The sequence below is a fragment of the Moschus berezovskii genome, chromosome 9, assembly GCF_049115385.1.
Source record: "Moschus berezovskii isolate FMDL1 chromosome 9, NW_MosBer_1.0, whole genome shotgun sequence".
NCBI lineage: Eukaryota > Metazoa > Chordata > Mammalia > Artiodactyla > Moschidae > Moschus > Moschus berezovskii.
The window spans coordinates 30,403,623-30,424,426 of NC_142468.1; the positions used below are offsets into that span (position 1 = coordinate 30,403,623).

The 20,804-nt window shown below is 38.1% G+C and overlaps 1 protein-coding gene across 2 annotated transcripts in view; it reads right to left on the reverse strand.

Annotated features, from left to right (window-relative positions):
- Positions 1–1,584: 1,584 nt before the first annotated feature.
- Positions 1,585–20,804, reverse strand: part of SLC38A6 (solute carrier family 38 member 6) — a 73,505-nt gene continuing 54,285 nt past the window's right edge. For both annotated transcript variants that reach the window (XM_055435768.2, XM_055435770.2), the window contains exons 9-16: positions 15,365–15,430; positions 15,081–15,134; positions 13,014–13,093; positions 12,444–12,544; positions 5,342–5,466; positions 4,061–4,205; positions 3,859–3,953; positions 1,585–3,672 (exon numbers count right to left, since the gene is read on the reverse strand). In XM_055435768.2, the coding sequence (XP_055291743.1) occupies positions 3,592–3,672; positions 3,859–3,953; positions 4,061–4,205; positions 5,342–5,466; positions 12,444–12,544; positions 13,014–13,093; positions 15,081–15,134; positions 15,365–15,430 (747 nt within the window). In that variant the 3' untranslated portion in view covers positions 1,585–3,591. The remainder of the gene's footprint in view (positions 3,673–3,858; positions 3,954–4,060; positions 4,206–5,341; positions 5,467–12,443; positions 12,545–13,013; positions 13,094–15,080; positions 15,135–15,364; positions 15,431–20,804) is intronic.

The window sequence follows — 20,804 nt, forward strand, 5'->3', positions numbered from 1 at the left end:
TACAGAAGCAAACAAAGCCAGAGAGGTTGGGCTGACCTGGTAAACTAGCTACCCATCAAATGCCAGTTAGGAATTTCCAGAGAGTATAGAACCTATGCTATTTTACTTTCAAGACTTCAATTCTAAACCTAAATTGTGCTGTATTTCAGATTCTCATTCTAGATGGAAAAGAAAAAAACAACAAAGATTTCCAGACCTGGGTGTTTAAAGGGCCTTCACACAGTAAATCAACCTACTGCTGTCTTGTTTTCTCCACAGCCAGACTGAAATAATACAGTGCCAGCAGAGGTGTGAACTACCCCCATTCATCTTAATGGAGTGTTAACTTCAAAGGCTTGTTTTAACCATTTAAATGCTAAGCTCATGAGTAAACATTCTCTGAAAAAAAAGTACAATTTAAACATTCACCTTCAACATATGAAAGTAATTTATATTCTCAGCACTTCGTCTTTTAATTTAGCAAACAAGTCTCCAAGTGTTAGAAAAATATAGATTTTGTGCTTTACTTAGTTTTATTCTAAATAGTTATTACCTAATAAATTATGAACATTAAGCCCAAAATGAGAAGGCCTATATTTCCCAGGAAAAATGCTGAGGAGGACTTGAATAAGGCTTTATGTGAAATCCTGATGAAGGGGGCACTGCTTTTTACCAATCATCTTACCAGCTTCCTCCAAACTCATAGGGAAAAGTTACAACTCCAAACAGGCAACTAGATAAGGCAGAACATTAAAGTAAAATAAAAATAAACACCTCTATAAATAATTTCTGTTGATATTAACTAGATTTTGGACAGTGTTAAATAGATTACTTGTCCTTTTGCCAAACCTCCCATGATCCCATCTTGTGAGCAGGTGACAAATGTATTAATTGATGCCCACCTGTCATCACACTTAACATCTGCCCCTGGGGACATCCTTGCATCTGCTGCAGATTTAGGGTTATTTTGGTATTATTGGAGTTAGATTTATTTTAGCAGCTGAACACCTATTTATATTTGGATCGATAATTTCCCATAGAAATGTGGGAAAGCACTAAAAGGAATGCACATGGGGCCAGTTCTCCTGTGAGTGATGGCTAGAAAGATTCTAAACATACTAGTTGTGCAAGATGGAAGAGGAAGAAATTCCATGTCCTTGTCCAAAAGCAAATTCATTTTACAGGTCAAGGTGAAGGGATGGAAAAAAGGGGGATAAATATCCAATCTATTAAGAAAGCCTGTTTTGGTCTGCACCTAATTTATACATGGCCATTTAATCCTCTCAACACAACCCTGTATAATTGGTATTAACTCCATTTAATACCTATGTGAAAGTAGAGGTTTAGAGAGGTTAAGTAGTTTGTCTAAACTCACTGAGATTTTCATCTATGTCTTTCTAACTCCCAAACTTGGAGTTTTTCCATGACACCGTGCTGATCGTAAGTTGCCAAAGAGATATCTTAACTCAAAAGAGCAGCTCAGTTATCAATTTTTCAGCCCATTTCCTAAGCAGGAAGCAAAGGGGCACCTGCAAAAGTGTGTGTTTTCATATATGCAAATTGGCAGTTTGCATGTAATTCTCTACTTTACATGTGCTCAGGGGCAGGATTACATTTTACTAATACACCCTGGCTTTGGCAGGCTGCTAACAAGGCGCCTTTACACAGAACACGCCCCCAGGGGGTGGGGGAGGGGGGACCCAGCTGCTGGTTTCCAACCTGGAATAAGCCACAGCAATGGGAAGGTGGGAATGATCTATAACTTTCAAACAAAATATGATATAAATCATCAATATTTGTCTCTGTTTGTCAAGTAGAAAGTCACATGTTTTAGTGACAAATGAGAAGGCTCAGAGAACTTTCAAATCCACAGCCAGTCATCACAGCTCTACCTCATACTGTATACCAGAGGAAAATCATTGTTTCTTAGTCAGGATTTGGAGTCAGGGCAAAATACCAAGTGACATAATCCCACAGTTTTGTTATGAGTGACTGATGTTGACATTAACGCATGAACTAAGATTTAATTTTGTATATAAACAATGTACTGATTTGTTAAAAAAAAAACAAACAAAAAATTATCTCAATATATTTAATAACATTAAAAAACTTCTCGGTGAAAGATGCTGCTAAGAGAATGAAAAGACAACCCACAGACTGGGAGAAAATCTTTGCAAAAGACATATCTGATTAAGGATTGGTATCGAAAATATATAAAGAAAGCTCAAGACTCAACAGTGAAAAACAACCCAACTTAAAAAATCAGAACCTCACCAAAGAAAATATACAGATGGTAAATAAGCATGTTCAACATCATATGCCATTAGGGAAATGCAAATTAAAACAAAAATGAGATATTACTACAACTGCACACCCATTATTAGAATGGTGAAAATCCAAAATACTGACAACACCTGATGCTAGCAAGGAGATGCAACAATAGGAACTCTGACACATTGCTGGCAGGACTGCAAAATGTTACAGCCCACTTTGGAGGGCTGTTAGGCAGTTTCTTACAAAACTAAATATTCTACCACACCATGCAGCAACTGCTAAGAAGCAAAGTCTCTGGTATTGGTATGAACCCAAACAAGCTAAAAATCTCTGTCCACACAAAAATTTGCCTACAAATGTTTATAACAGCTGTATTCACAAATGCCAAAATTTGAAAGCAAACAAGAGGTCATTCAACAGGTGAAAGGAAAAACAAACTGTGGTGCACGTGTGCTAAGTTGCTTCAGTCGTGTCCGACTCTTTGTGATCCTATGGACTGTAGTCCGCAAGGCTCCTCTGTCCATGGGATTCTTCAGGCAAGAACACTGGAGTGGGTTGCCATGCCCTCCTTCAGGTGATCTTCCTGACCCAGGGATGGAACCTGCAGTCTCTTAGTCTCCTGCATTGGCAGGCGGGTTATTTACCACTAGTGCCACTTGGGAAGCCCCAAACTGTGGTACGTCCATACAATGGAATACTATCAGTGATTCTAAAAAGAAGAGCTATCAAGTTATGAAGAGATCTGGAGGAAACTCAAACACATATTGCTAAGTGAAAGAAGCCAGTCTGAAAGGTTAGATACTGCATGATACCACCAAACAATGTTTTAGGAAAGGCTCATGGTTTTTATGGAGACAGTAAAAAGATTCATGGTTGTCAACGCTTGCATCAAAAGTGAGCCCTAATGTAAACCATGAACTTCAGTTAATAATAATATATCAATATTGGCTCATTAAGTATAACAAATGTACCTCACTAATGCAAGATGTTAGTAATATGGGAAACTATGGGTGTGCTAGAATGAGGGAATATATGAGAACTCGCTGTACTTTCTGCTCAGTTATCTCTGTAAACATTAAAACTACCCTATTAATTCAAAAAAATAAACTCACAAATATGCTCAACATATTCAAGAGCATTTTGAGTTTGTTTCTTATTTTGATTAAAACTGCTACATCTATTTTCTCCTACCCACTCTTGTTTTATTCTGCTTTTCTGTTATGTTTGCAAAAATGTTAACCCATATAAAGAGGATTCATCCAAGGTGCCTTCCATAATCATTCCTTTTTGCATTAGGAGGTAAAATATTCTTCATAGGAAGTGGGAAAATAATTTCTTTCATTTATTAATCCAATTAAAAATAATGAGTGCTAAACTAAAATTACCAACCAAAATACCAAAGATGAGCAAAATAAATGCCTGTAGAAATAAGGAAAAAGAGAAAGAAAAATTAGAAGTATTTTTTAAAACATTCACCCTCTCCAATAATGTATATAGTTCAAAATATATTAACTTTTTCTGATGTAGGTAAAAGACTTAATTAAAAAATGACAAATTATTACTTAAAATAAGATTCTTAGAAGAAACAAACAAAACCCAACTTACCCCCAACTTTTTCCATGAGAGAAAATCCTCTCTGCTCATTTTAAGATAAAACAGTCCTGGGAACACAAAAAGCAAACACGTTGATGTACTGGAACCTTAAAGTGGGGAGAAAAAAAAAAAGAATAATGCCAGATTAAGATATGAGACTGGATGACAATTTTACCTATTTTAGAAAATGGAATTTTTGAAATAGAAAACTTACCAACTATACCAAATACATTCCTAATGTCAGGAACATATATTGCAAGTAAAACAATGATAATATTGAGAGCTAGTGTGATCAAAGAATGGTGAATCCATGAGAACGGAAAATTGGAAAAAAACATCATCATTAAAGCTTTCCTTGCCTGTAAAACCGAAAAAGAAACAGATTTAAGCAAAGAGGAAGTGTCAAAGCCACACTACTTGGTTAGAGAAACCCATGTACGGCACGGTTACTATGATATTCCAAACCATTTAGATGCCAAAAATATAGCCTAAACTGTTACTGTATTTATTGCACATAAACTAAGAAATGTACCTATCTGTGTAAGCTTCATAAACGTTGTCTTGGTTTAATTCTTGAAAAAATCGTCACATGCAATTTCTTTAGGTTGCATAATTTTCAAAATTACTAACCATAACACTGTGTGAAGAAATCTCAGGGTATCATTTTCATGAAATTCAACAGATAAAAGAACAAATGGTTCAAAACAGAAACAGAAGTCATGCGATGGTAAAGAAATTCCATTTACTGTTTTATGTTATATTATTGTTTCACGGCATGTAAATAAGAAAACTAGTCCATGATGTTTCCCACTGCCAAGGCAGGCAACAGGCGGTCACAGCCCACAGACTTCTATCCAGCCCCCACTGCACTCCTGGCACTGCAGTTCACATAGGAAGGAGGCAAAAATAGGGAAGCCTCAGGATTTCAGGAACTCACTGTTTAGGGATTCAAGATATCCATGTAGAAGCATTTATACCCAAAGTTGATGTTTCTATTTTTCCAGAAATTCTTAAGATTCTTACATATCGCAACTAATGCAGAATGAAGATCCATTCTGCCCCTTAACTATAATTCTAGAGCAAATAAAATTTGTAACTAAGATTAAACTAAATAAATTTCCAATAAACCAGAAGAAGCTACTTTTGCTGACTTGACTTTTTCTTCTTCACACACATTCTTTTGAATACAGAATTAAAGGGGAAAAAAAAACCCCAAAAGCTTTAGAACAACTATAGTCTCTAAATTGGAAACAATGCTGTGGGAAAGCGTAAATCTAAACTAAATCTGAAAAAGCACAAATTAGTTTAGTGGTTCACTGTTATTTTTGTGCTTTCATGGGGCCATATGCAAGTATGAGGTCTTTGATCAATTCCTTGACAAATGAATAAGATATACAAGACTAGATGTGATTCAAACATTCTAGTCTGTAAAGAATTAGTGTTGCCATATTAGGGAGCTGCAACACCGAGGAACAAAACCTTGAAGAGTACTTACAGGGAAGTGGATTAGAGGGACTGTCAAAAGCACAGAAAATAGCATGCATAACTTCACAGTCATGATGACAACATCATGTGGCAAGTATTTACTGTAACCTTGCAGTAATTCTGACGCCACATTGTCTGCAAATTTAAAAAAATAAGGATCACATTATAAACTACTGAGATGTTAATAATAGCAACGTTATTTTCCTTTGCACAAATAGACCTTAACAGATTCTGGATTCCCAGTACCAAATCCATCTCTGGCCTTTTTCCTATCCTATGAAACACAAACACATTAGTCAAACATCTTTTTGAAACTTGCTATCTTTTCTTTTAATGAAACAAGAAATTAACCCAGGCAGATTCTCTAAAATTATGACAATGAGTATATTTATTATTTTTTTTAATCTAAAAAAAAAAATCTCTTTAGAACTTCTCCATAATCTGAAAGTTTTAAGCAACATCTATGTTATTTTGTAAAGTGCTTTCATGTGTACTACTGAATTTGGTCCCTGTGACAACAATATAAGATAGTAGCTAATGGCAACCCACTCCAGTATTCTTGCCTGGAGAATACCACAGACAGAGGAGCCTGGCAGGCTACAGTCCATGGGGTCGCAAGAGTCACACATGACTTGGTGACTAAACCACCAGGTTAAAAATATTAACTGACTTGCCCAAGATCATACAAGACAAAGGGGCAGGATCGTACAACCAAATTTTTTGATGCCAAAGCCTTTCCTTAATATCATGATGTTTTCTAGGACCTTATTGTCTCACGCATGCTACCTGCCTCATCAACATTTCATCTATAGATTTGTGCTTCATAAGAGAGAATGCAGTGCTAGGGTAATGGCTCCCTCAGCAAGCTGGTGTGGTAGTCAGCAATAGAATCTGAATAAGCAGACCATGCTTTGCTCCCTCGCGTTGCTTCTACCCTTACGTCTTCCTCACCCCAAGCCAGACGAGGGCTGTGAAGAGTGAGTACTCAAGAGAACTTCACATCACTGCCGTGTAGGGAAAGATGAGTTTCTACTTAAAATACAGTGGTGGTTTTTGTTTTTTGAGACTGAATGCTTTGGGAAAGTCACTTTGGAGAAAGTTAAAAAACAAATCAAACACAACTCTGTTTGGAAAGACCTTGTGGCTCAGCTGGTAAAGAATCTACCTGCAATGCGGGAGACCTGGGTTCGATTCCTGGGTTGGGAAGATCCCCTGGAGAAGGGAAAGGCTACCCACTCCAGTATTCTGGCCTAGAGAATTCCATGGACTATAAAGTCCTTGGGGTCGCAAAGAGTCGGACACGACTGAGCAACTTTCACTTTCAATATGAAAGACACATACATATACCAGAAAGTGTATAAACACAGATACACACTTAAGTGGCAGAAGATCTAAACAAAGAGCTATGCTGATTTTGAACAGGGAAAGATAACTATGGCTTTGGGATGAACATGAAAGAAATTCAGGAAAACCTGAAGAGAGTCATCCTGAGATAGTGAACAGCAAGATAGTAGAAGACGGACTTGAATTCTGGGGTTGAACAGACCAAGATGCAAAATCTACTACTTAGTAGCAACTTAACTTCTTTGAGTCTCTTGGTTTTTACATCTGTAAAATGGGGACAATAATATGTTGACCTATAGGGTTATTGCGGAGAAGGCAATGGCAACCCACTCCAGTACTCTTGCCTGGAGAATCCCAGGGATGGCGGAGCCTGGTGGGCTGCCGTCTATGGGGTCACACAGAGTCAGACACACTGAAGCGACTTAGCATGCATGCATGCATGCATAGGGTTACTGAGAGCATGAGATTAATGAACCTATGTGTGCTCACACTCAAAGATGTTGAGGAAGAAATTATCTCTGGAAGCAAGAACCAGCACAAGCAGAAACCACCAAACAAAGGTAATTTGCATCTAGAGAGGCTGAAAGACTGCACTATAGAGCCAACAGCGATGGGTGATAAGGCTGGAAATGCATGAATAACCAAGCTATTCGTAGGGTCAGGACTCAATCTGGTAGGCCACAGAGATGCAATGGCTTCCAAAGAACAGCATGCTATGATTTAAACTAACAGGAAGACAGACTGGAAGAAAAAGAGATTCAAAACAGGACTAACAGAAGGCTACTGTCATAATCACTGAGAAGTAATGAGAATCTGAACTAGATTAGTAACAATGGAAACGGGATAGAAACCAATTGTGGAAAGTATCAAAGACATACTTGACATAATGCGGGACTATGGACCAGGCAAGAAATTAAGAAGAGCCAGGAAAGCTGAATTCTAGTCCCAAATATGAGAGATACTTGTGAGTCTTTGGAGAAACATGGCAAGCTATTTTATTTTCACTTTCTGAATCATAAAAATGAGTTATTAACACTTATTGCTTAACAACTTTGTAGACTTTTAAAATGGTCCGGTTATTACACAACATTTGGGTATTGGCCTGCTCACCAGACGAACACTTTACTCCTCACCTTATAATGCTTCAACATCTGTAATCAGAACCAATACCATTAATCTACATACTTACTGGTACCTACTTACTGGTCCCTTTAACCTGACAAAGTTTAGATATTAACTGAGTCTTAAGAACACAGAATAAAAGGACCCCAAGCAGCTCCAGAAGCCTGAGGAACTAAATTTATTGCAAATTCAAAATACCTGTCACATATCTACTTTCCCAAGATAAAAGGCTTTTTCCTGAGCCAGCAGTTCTGTGTTCTTAGCTGAGCCTTAACATGTGTAAGGGATAGAAGACAGCACACTTCTCCGGATTCAGACAAATCTCTACAAATCTCAGGAAGGACCTAACAGTGATTTCTGCAAGATATATATTCTACTGAAGCCAGGTGGCTGTCCTGTTTAATATACACTGTCAAACAGGGGATGATTTTATAAAGATTACTGCAGAATGCTAAAGCTGAAACTGCAATACTTTGGCCACCTCATGCGACGAGTTGACTCACTGGAAAAAACTCTGATGCTGGGAAAGGTTGGGGGCGGGAGGAGAAGGGGACGTCAGAGAATGAGATGGCTGGGTGGCATCACCGACTCTGTGGACATGAGTTTGAGTGAACTCCGGGAGTTGGCGATGGACAGGGAGGCCTGGCGTGCTGTGATTCATGGGGTCGCAAAGAGTCGGACACGACTGAGCGACTGAACTGAACTGAACTGAACTGCAGAATAACTGAAAGATCACTGGACTAATATTCAGGAGACACAGGAGACATGCCACTATTGTTGGACAGGTCACTCCACCCAGGCCTAAATTTGTGACAAGCCCTTCTGATAAGGGCTCAGGTTCAATCAGCAATTTCTTTCTGAAAGATTGAGAGCTACTGCTATTCCAACAGAAAAATACTGTAAAAGATTTTCAGTGCCAAAAAGAAAACAGTGTGAACAGCAAACCAATTCCTGAATCTTCTTCTGTCTTTGGAGAAGGAACTACTTTTATACCATTCTTTCTTTCCTTCTATCACCTACCTACCAACCTGCCATGTGATTTTTCTTAGATGCACAGTCCTCCATTACAGAAAATGTGGATATTCTGAAGAATTTGAATCTGTGGAGAAGGGTATTGTCAGAGACAACAACTTTTACTTGATAACCAAGAAAACCCCTGTGTAGGAAACATTTCATGTACATGATGAAAATATTTAGTCTCTGTGTTCAAGCAAAGACAGATACGTAGGTAGGCAGGTAGGTAGAGATATACCTGGAACTTAAGTAAGCCAGGTTTTTCCAAAAGTTCACTCTGAGAATGATGGGAAAATGGATTCTATGGCATAATTCCTGAGGAGGTAGCACAGAAATACAGGCATTGATTCTGGAGAGAGTCAGAACTGGATTCAAATCCCAACTCATTCTTCATTAACTGCAGGTACTAGCCAAGGTGCCCAACCTATCTGAACCTGTATCTTGCAGAGTTGTAAGGTATGAGTTAGGCAATGTATGTAAAACACCTAGCTCTTACATAATAAATGTTACTTCAACAGATGTATTAAAATCCATCCTTCCTCCACTTCCCCTTTAATATAAATTTTCATACAATTTAACACAGCTCCAAATATCTCACGGTAATTTTTACATAACTACTTTTCGGCTATCCTGGAAATTGGTAGGCATTTGAGGTTTCCTCCAGATAGTTCTGTTTATCCATAGAGAATAAAAGGAGGTACAACTTTTGGATCTTTTCTCAATTTTAAAGATCCCTAACTAGAACATTCAGAAATCTAAGATCATGGCGTCTGGTCCCATCACTTCATGGGAAATAGATGGGGAAACAGTGGAAACAGTGACTGACTTTATTTTTGGGGGCTCCAAAATCACTGCAGATGGTGATTGCAGCCATGAAATTAAAAGACACTGACTGCTTGGAAGGAAAGTTATGACCAATCTAGACAGCATATTAAAAAGCAGAGACATTACTTTGCCAACAAAGGTCCGTCTAGTCAAGGCTATAGTTTTTCCAGTGGTCATGTATGGATGTGAGAGTTCGACTGTGAAGAAAGCTGAGCACCGAAGAATTGATGCTTTTGAACTGTGGTGTTGGAGAAGACTCTTGAGAGTCCCTTGGACTGCAAGGAGATCCAACCAGTCCATCATAAAGGAGATCAGTTCTGGGTGTTCATTGGAAGGACTGATGTTGAAGCTTAAACTCCAATACTTTGGCCATCTGATGTGAAGAGCTGACTCATTTGAAAAGACCCTGATGCTGAGAAAGATTGAGGGCAGGAGGAGAAGGGGAAGACAGAGGATGAGATGGTTGGATGGCATCACTGACTCAATGGACATGGGTTTGGGTGGACTCCAGGAGTTGGTGATGGACAGGGAGGCCTGGTGTGCTGTGGTTCATGGGGTCACAAAGAGTCGGACACAACTGAGCGACTGAATTGAACTGAACTGAGTCAAAGCTATGGTTTTTACAGTAGTCATGTATGGACGTGACAGTTGGACTATAAAGAAAGCTGAGCGCCGAAGAATTGATGCTTTTGAACTGTGGTATTGGAGAAGACTCTTGAGAGTCCCTTGGACTGCAAGGAGATCCAACCAGTCCATCCTAAAGGAGATCAGTCCTGGGTGTTCATTGGAAGGACTGATGTTGAAGCTGAAACTCCAATACTTTGGCCACCTGATGCAAAGAGCTGACTCATTTGAAAAGACCCTGATGCTGGGGAAGATTGAGGGCAGGAGGAGAAGGGGATGACAGAGTATGAGATGGTTGGATGGCATCACTGACTCAATGGACATGGGTTTGGGTGGACTCTGGCAGTTGTTAATGGACAGGGAGGTTTGGTGTGCTGTGGTTCATGGGGTCGCAATGAGTCGGACATAACTGAGTGACTGAACTGAACTAGAACAGTATTTGTGCCAGGTGACAATTTCAATTTATAAAAACATACAGCTATTCTACAAAGTTTTTGCTGAATTCCCAACAAAGACCCTGCTGGAGTATCTTATTGCTACAGAAAGGTCTTACTGTGCTCAACTCTGTACAAAAAGAAACCCAACAACCAAAAACAGTTTATGTCTTTCAAAAATGCTGTTTCCCTAATAATGATAAAAACATTTAACAATCTATCTTAGCTTTCCCTGTAGTGTATCCATGATCATGTTGGAAGTAGGAAGTACGTTCTTCCTGATGGTGTGCAGAGCTCTACCTCTCTTAGCTGACACAGTACTAAAATGCAAGAGCAGATTTTGATTCATCAGTTGCTTTTATTACTGTTGAAATGATGTAGAGTTAGCCGGAAAAGGACTACAGAGAGCAATTATAACTTTCTCACACACTGAACACTCCAAGATAATATGATAATAATAATATACTGAAGTTACCATATTTAAATTAGACTTTATTAATGAGAGTAAGGAGAGAAGTATAGTGCTGAAAAAAGAGCACCTGACATTATGAAATAATTGCAATAATGCTGTGTGCCAGATACTGTAATAGGCATTTTACATACAACTTGTTTCCTCTTCAATACAACTCTATACAATTATCTCTGTGTTACAGATGAGGAGATGAAGGTAGTGTGAGGTGAAGTACCTGTTCAAGGTCACATAGCTAGTTAGAGCAGAGTGGTTTTTTGAACCATATTTGTTGGGTTTCAAAATCCAGACCCTTTCTACTGGGCTTAGGAAAGGTGGCTGTGCAAGTAAATGTCCAAAAACTTGTCAGAGCTGAAAGATATCTGAGAGGCAGGCAAAACCATTATAACTCATTGTGAATGTCTAAAACCTGAAACACACATACACAAGGCCACTCACCATGAAATCAGTGTCAAAACAGCTAAATATCACAAGAATAATAACAGCCATCTATCTGGAGTGTTGTTATAAGAACATTCATAAACTGAAAAGTGCATTCAAGAATTTGACAAATTGAGTGTAATTTGTTATGTGTTTGTTTACAAATTAAACAAGTGTGTTTGCAAATTAAACAAGAGAACTTACAAGTTTTTCTTTGGTTCTAGACTTTTAAGTTTTTCTTGAGGTTCTTATCAGAAGAGAGAAAAACACACTAAGCATGTAACTTTTCAAAAATAAAAGAAAATTTAACTTTTATGAATTTAAAAGAATCTTTTAAGAATTTAGGGAGAAAGGTCATGGCAAAGCACAGAATACACACCGCAGAACTGTGTGAATTAAGTCTGAAGGCAGAGGTCTCTGACCAAGTGTACAACTACAGTCCAGTACGAAACTCCTTCCTTGATTTGTTCTTTTGCCATTAAGATGACTGATTTTCTCACCCTCCCAAACTGCTGAACTAGAGTCTAATATATTGAAATCTCAATTTAAAAAAATAAAATAATTATTGTATTTTTTTTTCCTTCATAGAAAGACTTCAACGTTTCTCAGCCCAATATTTTATTTTGAGGTGTTTAAGAAAATTTTCATATAAAGTTACCAATCTTGAACTTGATCCACTCTTTTAAAAGAAAGAAAATTAGTTCTTTAAAACCTGTAGAGCTACCACAGTAGTGCACTGAATTCTGGCAGCGTGAACAAATTAACTTGCTAATGAAAGGCAAAAACAAAGTCCATTTTCAGGTGTGAGATCAACTACAGAACAACTTATATTGTCATCTATAATGAAATAATGTACTTACCATAAAAAGTGAGGTATCCAAAGAGTGCAGATATAAAATAAATGAGAAAACTTAAAGCAATTGCTGTATTGGTTACATGCTGCATCCTTTTCTTAGAAGGGCTAAAAGACAAAAATGGCAAAGTTAGAATCAGAGAGAGAGATGGGTTTGATCCCTAGGTTGGGAAGACCCCCTGGAGGAGGGCACAGCAACCCACTTGAGTATTCTTGCCTAGAGAATCCTATGGACAGAGGAGCCTGGCAGGCTATAGTCAGTCCATAGGGTCACAAAGAGTCGGACACGACTGAAGTGACTTAGCACCATCTGAATTAATCTGAATAAACAGATATAAGGATTCCTTAATCACTCAAGCCCTGGTTCATTAATAACTACAAAACAGAATTCCTGATTTTAAATTACTCTGCAAAGGATTATGCTTCCAAGAAATATTCTCAACTTAGACAGAACTAACACCTAGAATCAAGTGATAGGAGGGAAGGATTCACGGAGGCGAATATCATTCAGTCTGAAAGCCCTGTAAGTCAAAAGAAATAATGAAAACCTTTAATATATTCCAGGATTCTATAGTACCTTTGAAGTTCACAGTATATGGGCAGTATTGAGGTGTGGCATAGAAATGAAAAAGCCATGGTTGGTATGGCATAAGCACTCTGAAAAAAAATTTTTAAGATGAAATTACTAAATTATACTCTGTTGAAACTACTATTTCATTTGAAAACAAACTCAGTTTTTAAAAAAGTAAATTTAGCTAAATTTTTATGAATCATCTGTTTATAAAACACATTGTTGTTGTTATTGTTAAATGAGACACACAGTTATGGTCACCAGCAAGTATTTTACTTGATAGGTGGATTGTCTGTACTAGCTGAAATATTTCTTGGCTGCTTCTATACCATGTTGTCTTTACTACAATCACTACTGCTTCTATATTATTTTGGTTAAGATAAAAATAATTTAGGTAAGATAAATAACATTTAGGTAAAATCAAATATAATAACATTTTAGAAATGATCTTATTATAATTCTCAGCCTTTCCTAATATAAGTATTAGGAATCTTAAATATATCTTATTACCCTAAGCAGCACTAATACCTAATGGCTTTTGAACCAGCTTTCACCAAGTCAACCTAAGTACCCACTTATTCTAAGAGAATACTGAATGTATTAATACATTTTAGCATCTTTAGGGTCTCTTTCAGAGGGACTGAACATGATTTATTCTAGACCAACAAATTCTTGGTGATCCACTGGAATATATGATCACAAGTTGTTGCTGTTTTTAAATTTAGAGTAATTAAGAACCAGAGAAAGTTACAAAGCAAACAAAAGTTACCATCTAAATAAAAATACTGTCTTTACAAGTGGATGATAATGATTTACTTTCTCTTTTCTACTCCAAAAAATTTCTCCTTAACTAATTTAAAGCTCTTTAGCACAAGAAGTTCCAAATGACTGAAGACCTATCTTGAGACACAAGACCTCCTAAAATATCTGAAGAGAGCTGGGAGGAAGGAAAGCTAGAATATTTCCCAAGGCTAAATTAGGGGAGTAAGTGTTCAATTCACAAACTTTCTTTCATTTATTTCTCAGTTTCCTGACTTGTTAATTATGCTACCTAAATCTTTAAGGCACACGGAAGCCATTACTATGCAAGAGATGTGGTAACCTCCCTTGTGGGGCCAGACAGACATTTCTCATTTTAAAACTGGGGAGTAAGGGAGTTCCCTGATGGCCTAGTGGTTAGGATTCTGGGCTTTCACTGCCGTGGCCTGGGTTCAATCCATGGTCAGGGAACTGAGATCCTGCAAGCCATGAAGCACACACACCCCCCAAAAAAACAAAAACAAAAAACCTGAGGAATAAAAAGGAGAATTTTGCATGGAGGAGTTATCACACTAAAATGTGATACTAATAGCGTTGTACATGAGTGGAGGGTATTCTAGCATCTGGGACCTCCACTTTAGAGAATCAAAAACTGTACATGAAGAAGCCCACAGCAACGAGGAAGACATAGAGCTCTTCTAGAACGGTTAAAGTAGAGATCATCCAGATCACAGTTTCCTGTCTCCTCTGCTGATGCGCAGGGGCTCTTGCAGGCATTTCCAGTATCTTAGGGCTCTCGGAGAAGGCAAGGGGACTTGGTCTTTCAGCTTCTGCTATAGGCATCATAAATTTCAACTTTGGAATGTCAGCCAGAAGACATATTGTCAGTGCTCAATTGCTGGTCCAATCATGAGGCTGTTTAGCCACAGACCAAGGTTCTACTCACAGGGGAGGAGTTTTTGATATAATTGGCTATTTAGCTTTACAAGTCCAGAGGGCAACAGGAAGTCTGTATCCACAGAGGACCTTATTGGCCAGACCAGACATTTGGTAAATCTGTTCTTTTAGGCAGTGACCCATTTAAAACAGGCTCCATTTAAAGGCTTGCCAAAAAAAAAAAAAAAGGTGGCTGTTTCATAATGGGCCACCCTGTGTTAAATAATATTATTCTTCTGGTGAGCAGCCCTATACTTAGCACTTTCATGAAAATTAATTAGTTGCAGGTACAAAGACCTAAGAGACCCTGTTACACAAATCTCTTAAAACTTGAAATGTGAAAAATCAACCGAAAGTATCTGTTAATAACTTACACACCTCTTTGGAGAAATGAAAGAGCTTTGGTTTACAATCATCTGTAGCATTTGAAATCTGTTTAAGAGGATTGAGGGGAAGGAGAGAAACCAACAGTCATTAAAAGTTAGAACACTTCGGAAAAAAAAAAAGAGATGAATTTATTATTACTGGGCTTTCAAATAAAAATATTTCAAAACAAAGTTCCAAAATGCAATATAGCCACACTTTTTTTATTAATTAGGAAAAAAACATTATTAGCCAAAAAAATTTTAGCTTAAAACAAAAAGCGAGAAACAAACTATTACCTGGAAATACTGTTCTATATAATTTAATGTCATAGGACAAGGGATGGACCATTTTTTAATTATTACCTGTAAAAATAAGTAGAATCAGATTACTTCTACAAATCTCATGACAAGAAATTTATTTCAAATAGGTCAGCATTTTTTTCAATTAATCTAACACTGTAACAAATAATATGCAAACAGAAGATATTTTATTTATGGGATTTTCCCTGATTAGAATGGGATCAGCATTTGACATGTGCCCTATAGTGGGGGAGAGTGGTGGTGCTGAGTATCTATTTAGTGGAGATCCCCCACTGAACATTGGGAATACTCTCATGTCAGCTTTCAAAACTCCAATAGTATCAAGGCATTAAAAGAAAATGCAACTCAGAATGGGAACATGATGTTCCCCTATACGGCTATTTGTGGACCTGGCATCAGCAGCAGATAGAGAAATATTAATAGCAGTTTTAGAAATGACCACAGGCAGATGCAAAGGGGGAGGGATGGCTGATGTATGAGCACTGTTTTTCCTTGTTGTTATCAGACTTATATTATTTTGTTGTATGTGGGTGAATCTGGCAAAGAATAAGAGCACAAAGCTAAGGAACTAGAGATGATAAAATGAATTTTTTAAAAAATTAAAAGAAATCCAGAAGAATGCTACTTCCTAGAAACAATCAGTGAAAATGGTTAGGATTTTACTCTTAACTGTGGGCATCCTGTTCCTAGACCTACAGTTGAGTTGTGCCAGCATCACCATTGTTTTAGTTGTTTCAGGGCACATAATTATTCTGTAAATTCTTGCTCTGGGCTAAAAGCCAGCAAACAAAAGGGCAAGGGGAATAAGGAAGCATCTGTCCTTTGTAGGAGACAAGTAAGTAAACACTATTCCTATTTGGTATCTATCTTGTTTTGGATTTTAACTAATTCAATCAAAATTTTATATAGTGATAAACTGAAAAAAATATACTTTCAGGATTAAGTTAATGAGTGAACTGAAAAATTACTCTTATTTAAAACTCACCAAGGGAAAAAAAAAACTATAATGATAATTGAGCAAGTTGCTTTGACATTTCGAGGTAAGTTTTTAATATGAAATAAAACTAAATAGACAATTTATTAGGAGGAAAACAATCAAAAGCAATAATTTCACCATTTTTTTCTGACATGTTTCCTCAAAACGGGTGAAGATGGGGTGGGGTAGAAGAAGGTTGTTGCTGGTCTCTCTCTTCATCCCTGCTCCAAACTCAGCATCTCATCACATTTCCACCTCACTACTAGTGGAGGCAGTAGCAACAACCATTTACTGATCATGTACCAGATACATTGATAAAGGTCGGTATGTGAGTCACTTCATTTTATCAGCGTTGTCACTAGACTTGCAAATCCAAATACTTCAAAACAATGCTCCAAAATGCAATGTAATTATTCTTTTTTGTTAATAAGAAAATACCACTTCTCACCCTTCTGGCTAAGATCAAGTGTAGAAAATATCATTAGCAGCCTGATTTATATTAACACAAAATTGAGTTACTAGAGCTTATTTCTCTGCAGAGACCCACCTCAAGCCCAAGCCTGGGGGGAGACAGAAGTGATGTCCTAGAAAGCAGAAGTACAGGACAGGCATGGAAGATACCCCATAACAAAGGGTAACAGGAGGTCCTTGCTCAGGCTGAAGGCAGAACACAGTAAGAAGATCAACCCAGGGGTTATAAAGAAAGACAAAGAGAAAAAAGATTAAACATCAAAAACACTTGTTCACTTGCACAGAAGGCCCTTCCTTCTTCTCTCTGTTCCAAGTCCTCCCCATCTTTCAAGGCTCAGCTCACATTTTATTTCCCTCCACATCCTTCTTTACTCTAGCTGTTGGTGATCATTCTCTCTTCTCAACTCTTATAATTCCTATTCTGAAGCAGATATATCAACATTTATGTATTAACTATGTTATTCTCCATTTTTTTTCTAATAAATTTACCTTATTTCCCCAACTAGAGGGACAGATCCTTACGAGCAATATCCTAGTTAAACTACCACAACTCTGATGACTAACATAGTGCACTGAAGAAGGAAAGCCAAATCTAACCAAAATCCATTCAGATGGCTCTCTATTTTCATTACTCACTTATTAAAATGTTAGTTCTAATATTATTATTAGAATACTAATCTGTTATTATTCTGTCTCAAGACAGAACTTTTAGAGACAATGTAAATTTGTGTTCAAAAATGAAGCAAAAAAGATACCATCATGCTGAGCCACTGTTACAGCAAACTTTATTTTAAAAATTGTAGATATTTCAGCTGGAGCAAAAATTTATGTCAAAAATTTTTAAGCAAAATAAATATCTGGGCTTCCCTGGTGGCTCAGACAGTAAAGAATCTGCCTGCAATGCAGGAGACCTGGGTTTGATCCTTGGGTTGCGAAGATGAATGGCTACTCATTCCAGTATTCCTGCCTGGAGAATTTCATGGATAGAGGAGTCTGGCGGCTACAGTTCACAGGATAGTAAAGAGTTGAACACCACTGAGTGACTAAAACTTTCACTTTTTTTTTCAAGGATGTGGGACAATAGATGAGAGTGTAGGTTTTGATTTGCATTGTTGGAGAGCATCATTTAAGCAAATAATAGTTTTATGGACCAATTTTTAAAAACTTAATAATAAATGCTACACAGATTTACAAACACATATTGATACTTTCTTGGGCTCCAAAATCACTGAAGATGGTGACTGCAGCCATGAAATTAAAAGATGCTTGCTTCTTGGAAGAAAAGCTATGATGAACCTAGGCAGCATATTAAAAAGCAGAGACATTACTGACAAAGGCCAATATAGTCAAAGGTATGGTTTTCCCAGTAGTCATGAATGGATGTGAGAATTGGACCATAAAGAAAGCTGAGGGCTGCAGAATTGATGCTTTTGAACTGTGGTGTTGGTGAAGACTCTTGAGAGTTCCTTGGACTGCAAGGAGATCAAACCAGTCAATCCTAAAGGAAATCAGTCCTGAATATTCATTGGAAGGACTGATGCTGAAGCTCCAATAGTTTGGCCCCCTGATGCAAAGAAGTGACTCACTGGGAAAGACCTTGATGCTGGAAAAGACTGAAGGCAGGAAGAGAAGGGGACGACAAAGGATGAGATGGTTGGATGGCATCACCGACTCAATGGACATGAGTTTGAGCAAGCTCCAGGAGTTGGTGATGGACAGGGAAGCCTGGCATGCTGCAGTCCATGGGGTCACAAAGAGTCAGACATGACTGAGTGACTAATCTGAACTGATTGATAAAAATGGGGCTTTCCTGGTAGCTCAGGTGGTATAGAATCTGCCTGCAATACAGGAAACCCTGGTTCAATTTCTGGGTCGGGAAGATCCCCTGGAGAAGGGATAGGCTACCCACTTCAGTATTTTTGAGCTTCCTTGGTGGCTCAGATGGTAAAGAACCTGCCTGAAAAGCAGGAAACCTGGGTTCGATCTCTGGGTTGGGAAGATCCCCTGGAGGAAGGCATGGCAACCCACTCCAGTATTCTTGCCTGGAGAATCTCCATGGACAGAGAAGCCTAAAGGGCTTCTCTGGGGTTGCAAACAGTCAGACATGACTGAGCAACTAAGCACAGCATAGTGCTAAAAATAATTAATGAAAAAAGGTGCAATGGAAAAAATAATCCTAATATTATTAGGATTAATAATAAGATTATTTAATATTAATAATATTTATTAATATTTAATAATAATATTAAAATAATAATCAAAATTGGAATCCTTCCAAAAAATTGGGGTTAATATATACATGTTTCCTTTCCTTAACCACTATGTATTTTAAAACTAGCACTTAAAAGAGTCTATAATAAATTCAAGCATACGTCATTTGATTGTGCTTTAGTTTACTGAACTTCACAGATACTGTGTTTCTTTATGGATTGAAGGTTCATGGCAACCCTGTGTCAAACAAGGCTATTGGCACCATTTTTCCAAGAGCATTTGCTCACATCATGTCTCTGTGTCACATTTTGGTAATTCTCACAATATTTCAAACTTTTTCATTACAGTCATATTTGTGACAGTGATCAATGATCTGTGCTCAGTGATCTTTGATGTAACTATTGTAACTGTTCTGGGGTTCCCATGTAAGATGGCAAACAATCCATAAATGTTGTGTACGTTCTGACTGCTCCATTGACTGGCAGTTGCCATCTCTCTCCCTCTCCTTGGGTCTCCCTATTCTCGGAGACACAAAAATATTGAAATTAGGCCAATTTATAAGCCTACAATGGCCTCTGTTTAAGTGAAAGGAAGGGATGCACATCCCTCACTTTAAATCAAAAGCTAGAAATGATTACACGCAGTGAAGAAGGCATGTGCAAAACTGAGACAGGCCGAAAGCACTCTTGTACCAAACTGTTCGCCAAGTGGTGGATGCAAAGAAAAAGTTTCTGAAGGAAATGAAAATGTTACTCCAGGGACTACATGAATGATTTAAAAAAAAAAAAGTGAAAGAGTCTTATTGCTGATATGGAGAAAGTTTTAATGATCTGGATAGAGATCAAAACGGCCACAACATTTCCTTAAGTCAAAGCAAAATCCAGAGCAAGGGCCCCAACTCTCTTTAATGCTATGAAAGGAGAGAAGTGAGGAAGCTGCAGAAGAAAAGTCTGAAGCCAGTAGAGGCTGGTTCATGAAGTTTAAGGAAAAGAAGCCATCTCCACGACACAGAAGTGCAAAGTGAAGCAACAAGTGCTGATGTAGAAGCTGCAGCAAGTTATCCAGAAGTTCTAGCTAAGATCATTAATGAAGGTGATTACTAAACAATAGATTTTCATTGTAGACCAAAGAGCCTTCTATTGGAAGAAGATGCGATCTAGGACTTTCATAGTTGGAGAGAAGTCAATGCTTGGTTTCAAAGCTTCAAAGGACAGGCGGACTCTCTTGTTAGGGGTTAATGCAGCTGGTGATTTTAAGTTGAATAGCACAATGCTATTTTACCATTTCACAAAACCTAGGGCCCTTAAGTGGAGAAGGCAATGGCAAGCCACTCCAGTACTCTTGCCTAGAAAATCCCATGGATGGAGGAGCCTGGTAGGCTGCAGTCCGTGGGGTCGCTAAGGGTCGGACACGACTGAGCGAGTTCACTTTCACTTTCCACTTTCACACACTGGAGAAGGAAATGGCAACCCACTCCAGTGTTCTTGCCTGGAGAATCCCAGGGACGGGGGAGCCTGGTGGGCTTCCGTGTATGGGGTCACACAGAGTTGGACCCGACTGAAGTGACTTAGCAGCAGCAGCAGCAGGGCCCTTAAGAATTATTCTAAATCTATACTCTGCCTGTGCTCTATACATGGAACAACAAGGCTGGATGACAACAGATCTGTTTATTATTTTAAGCCCATTGTTGAGACCTACTGCTCAGAAAAAAAGACCCCTTTCAAAATACAACTGCTCATTGACAATGCACCTGGTCAC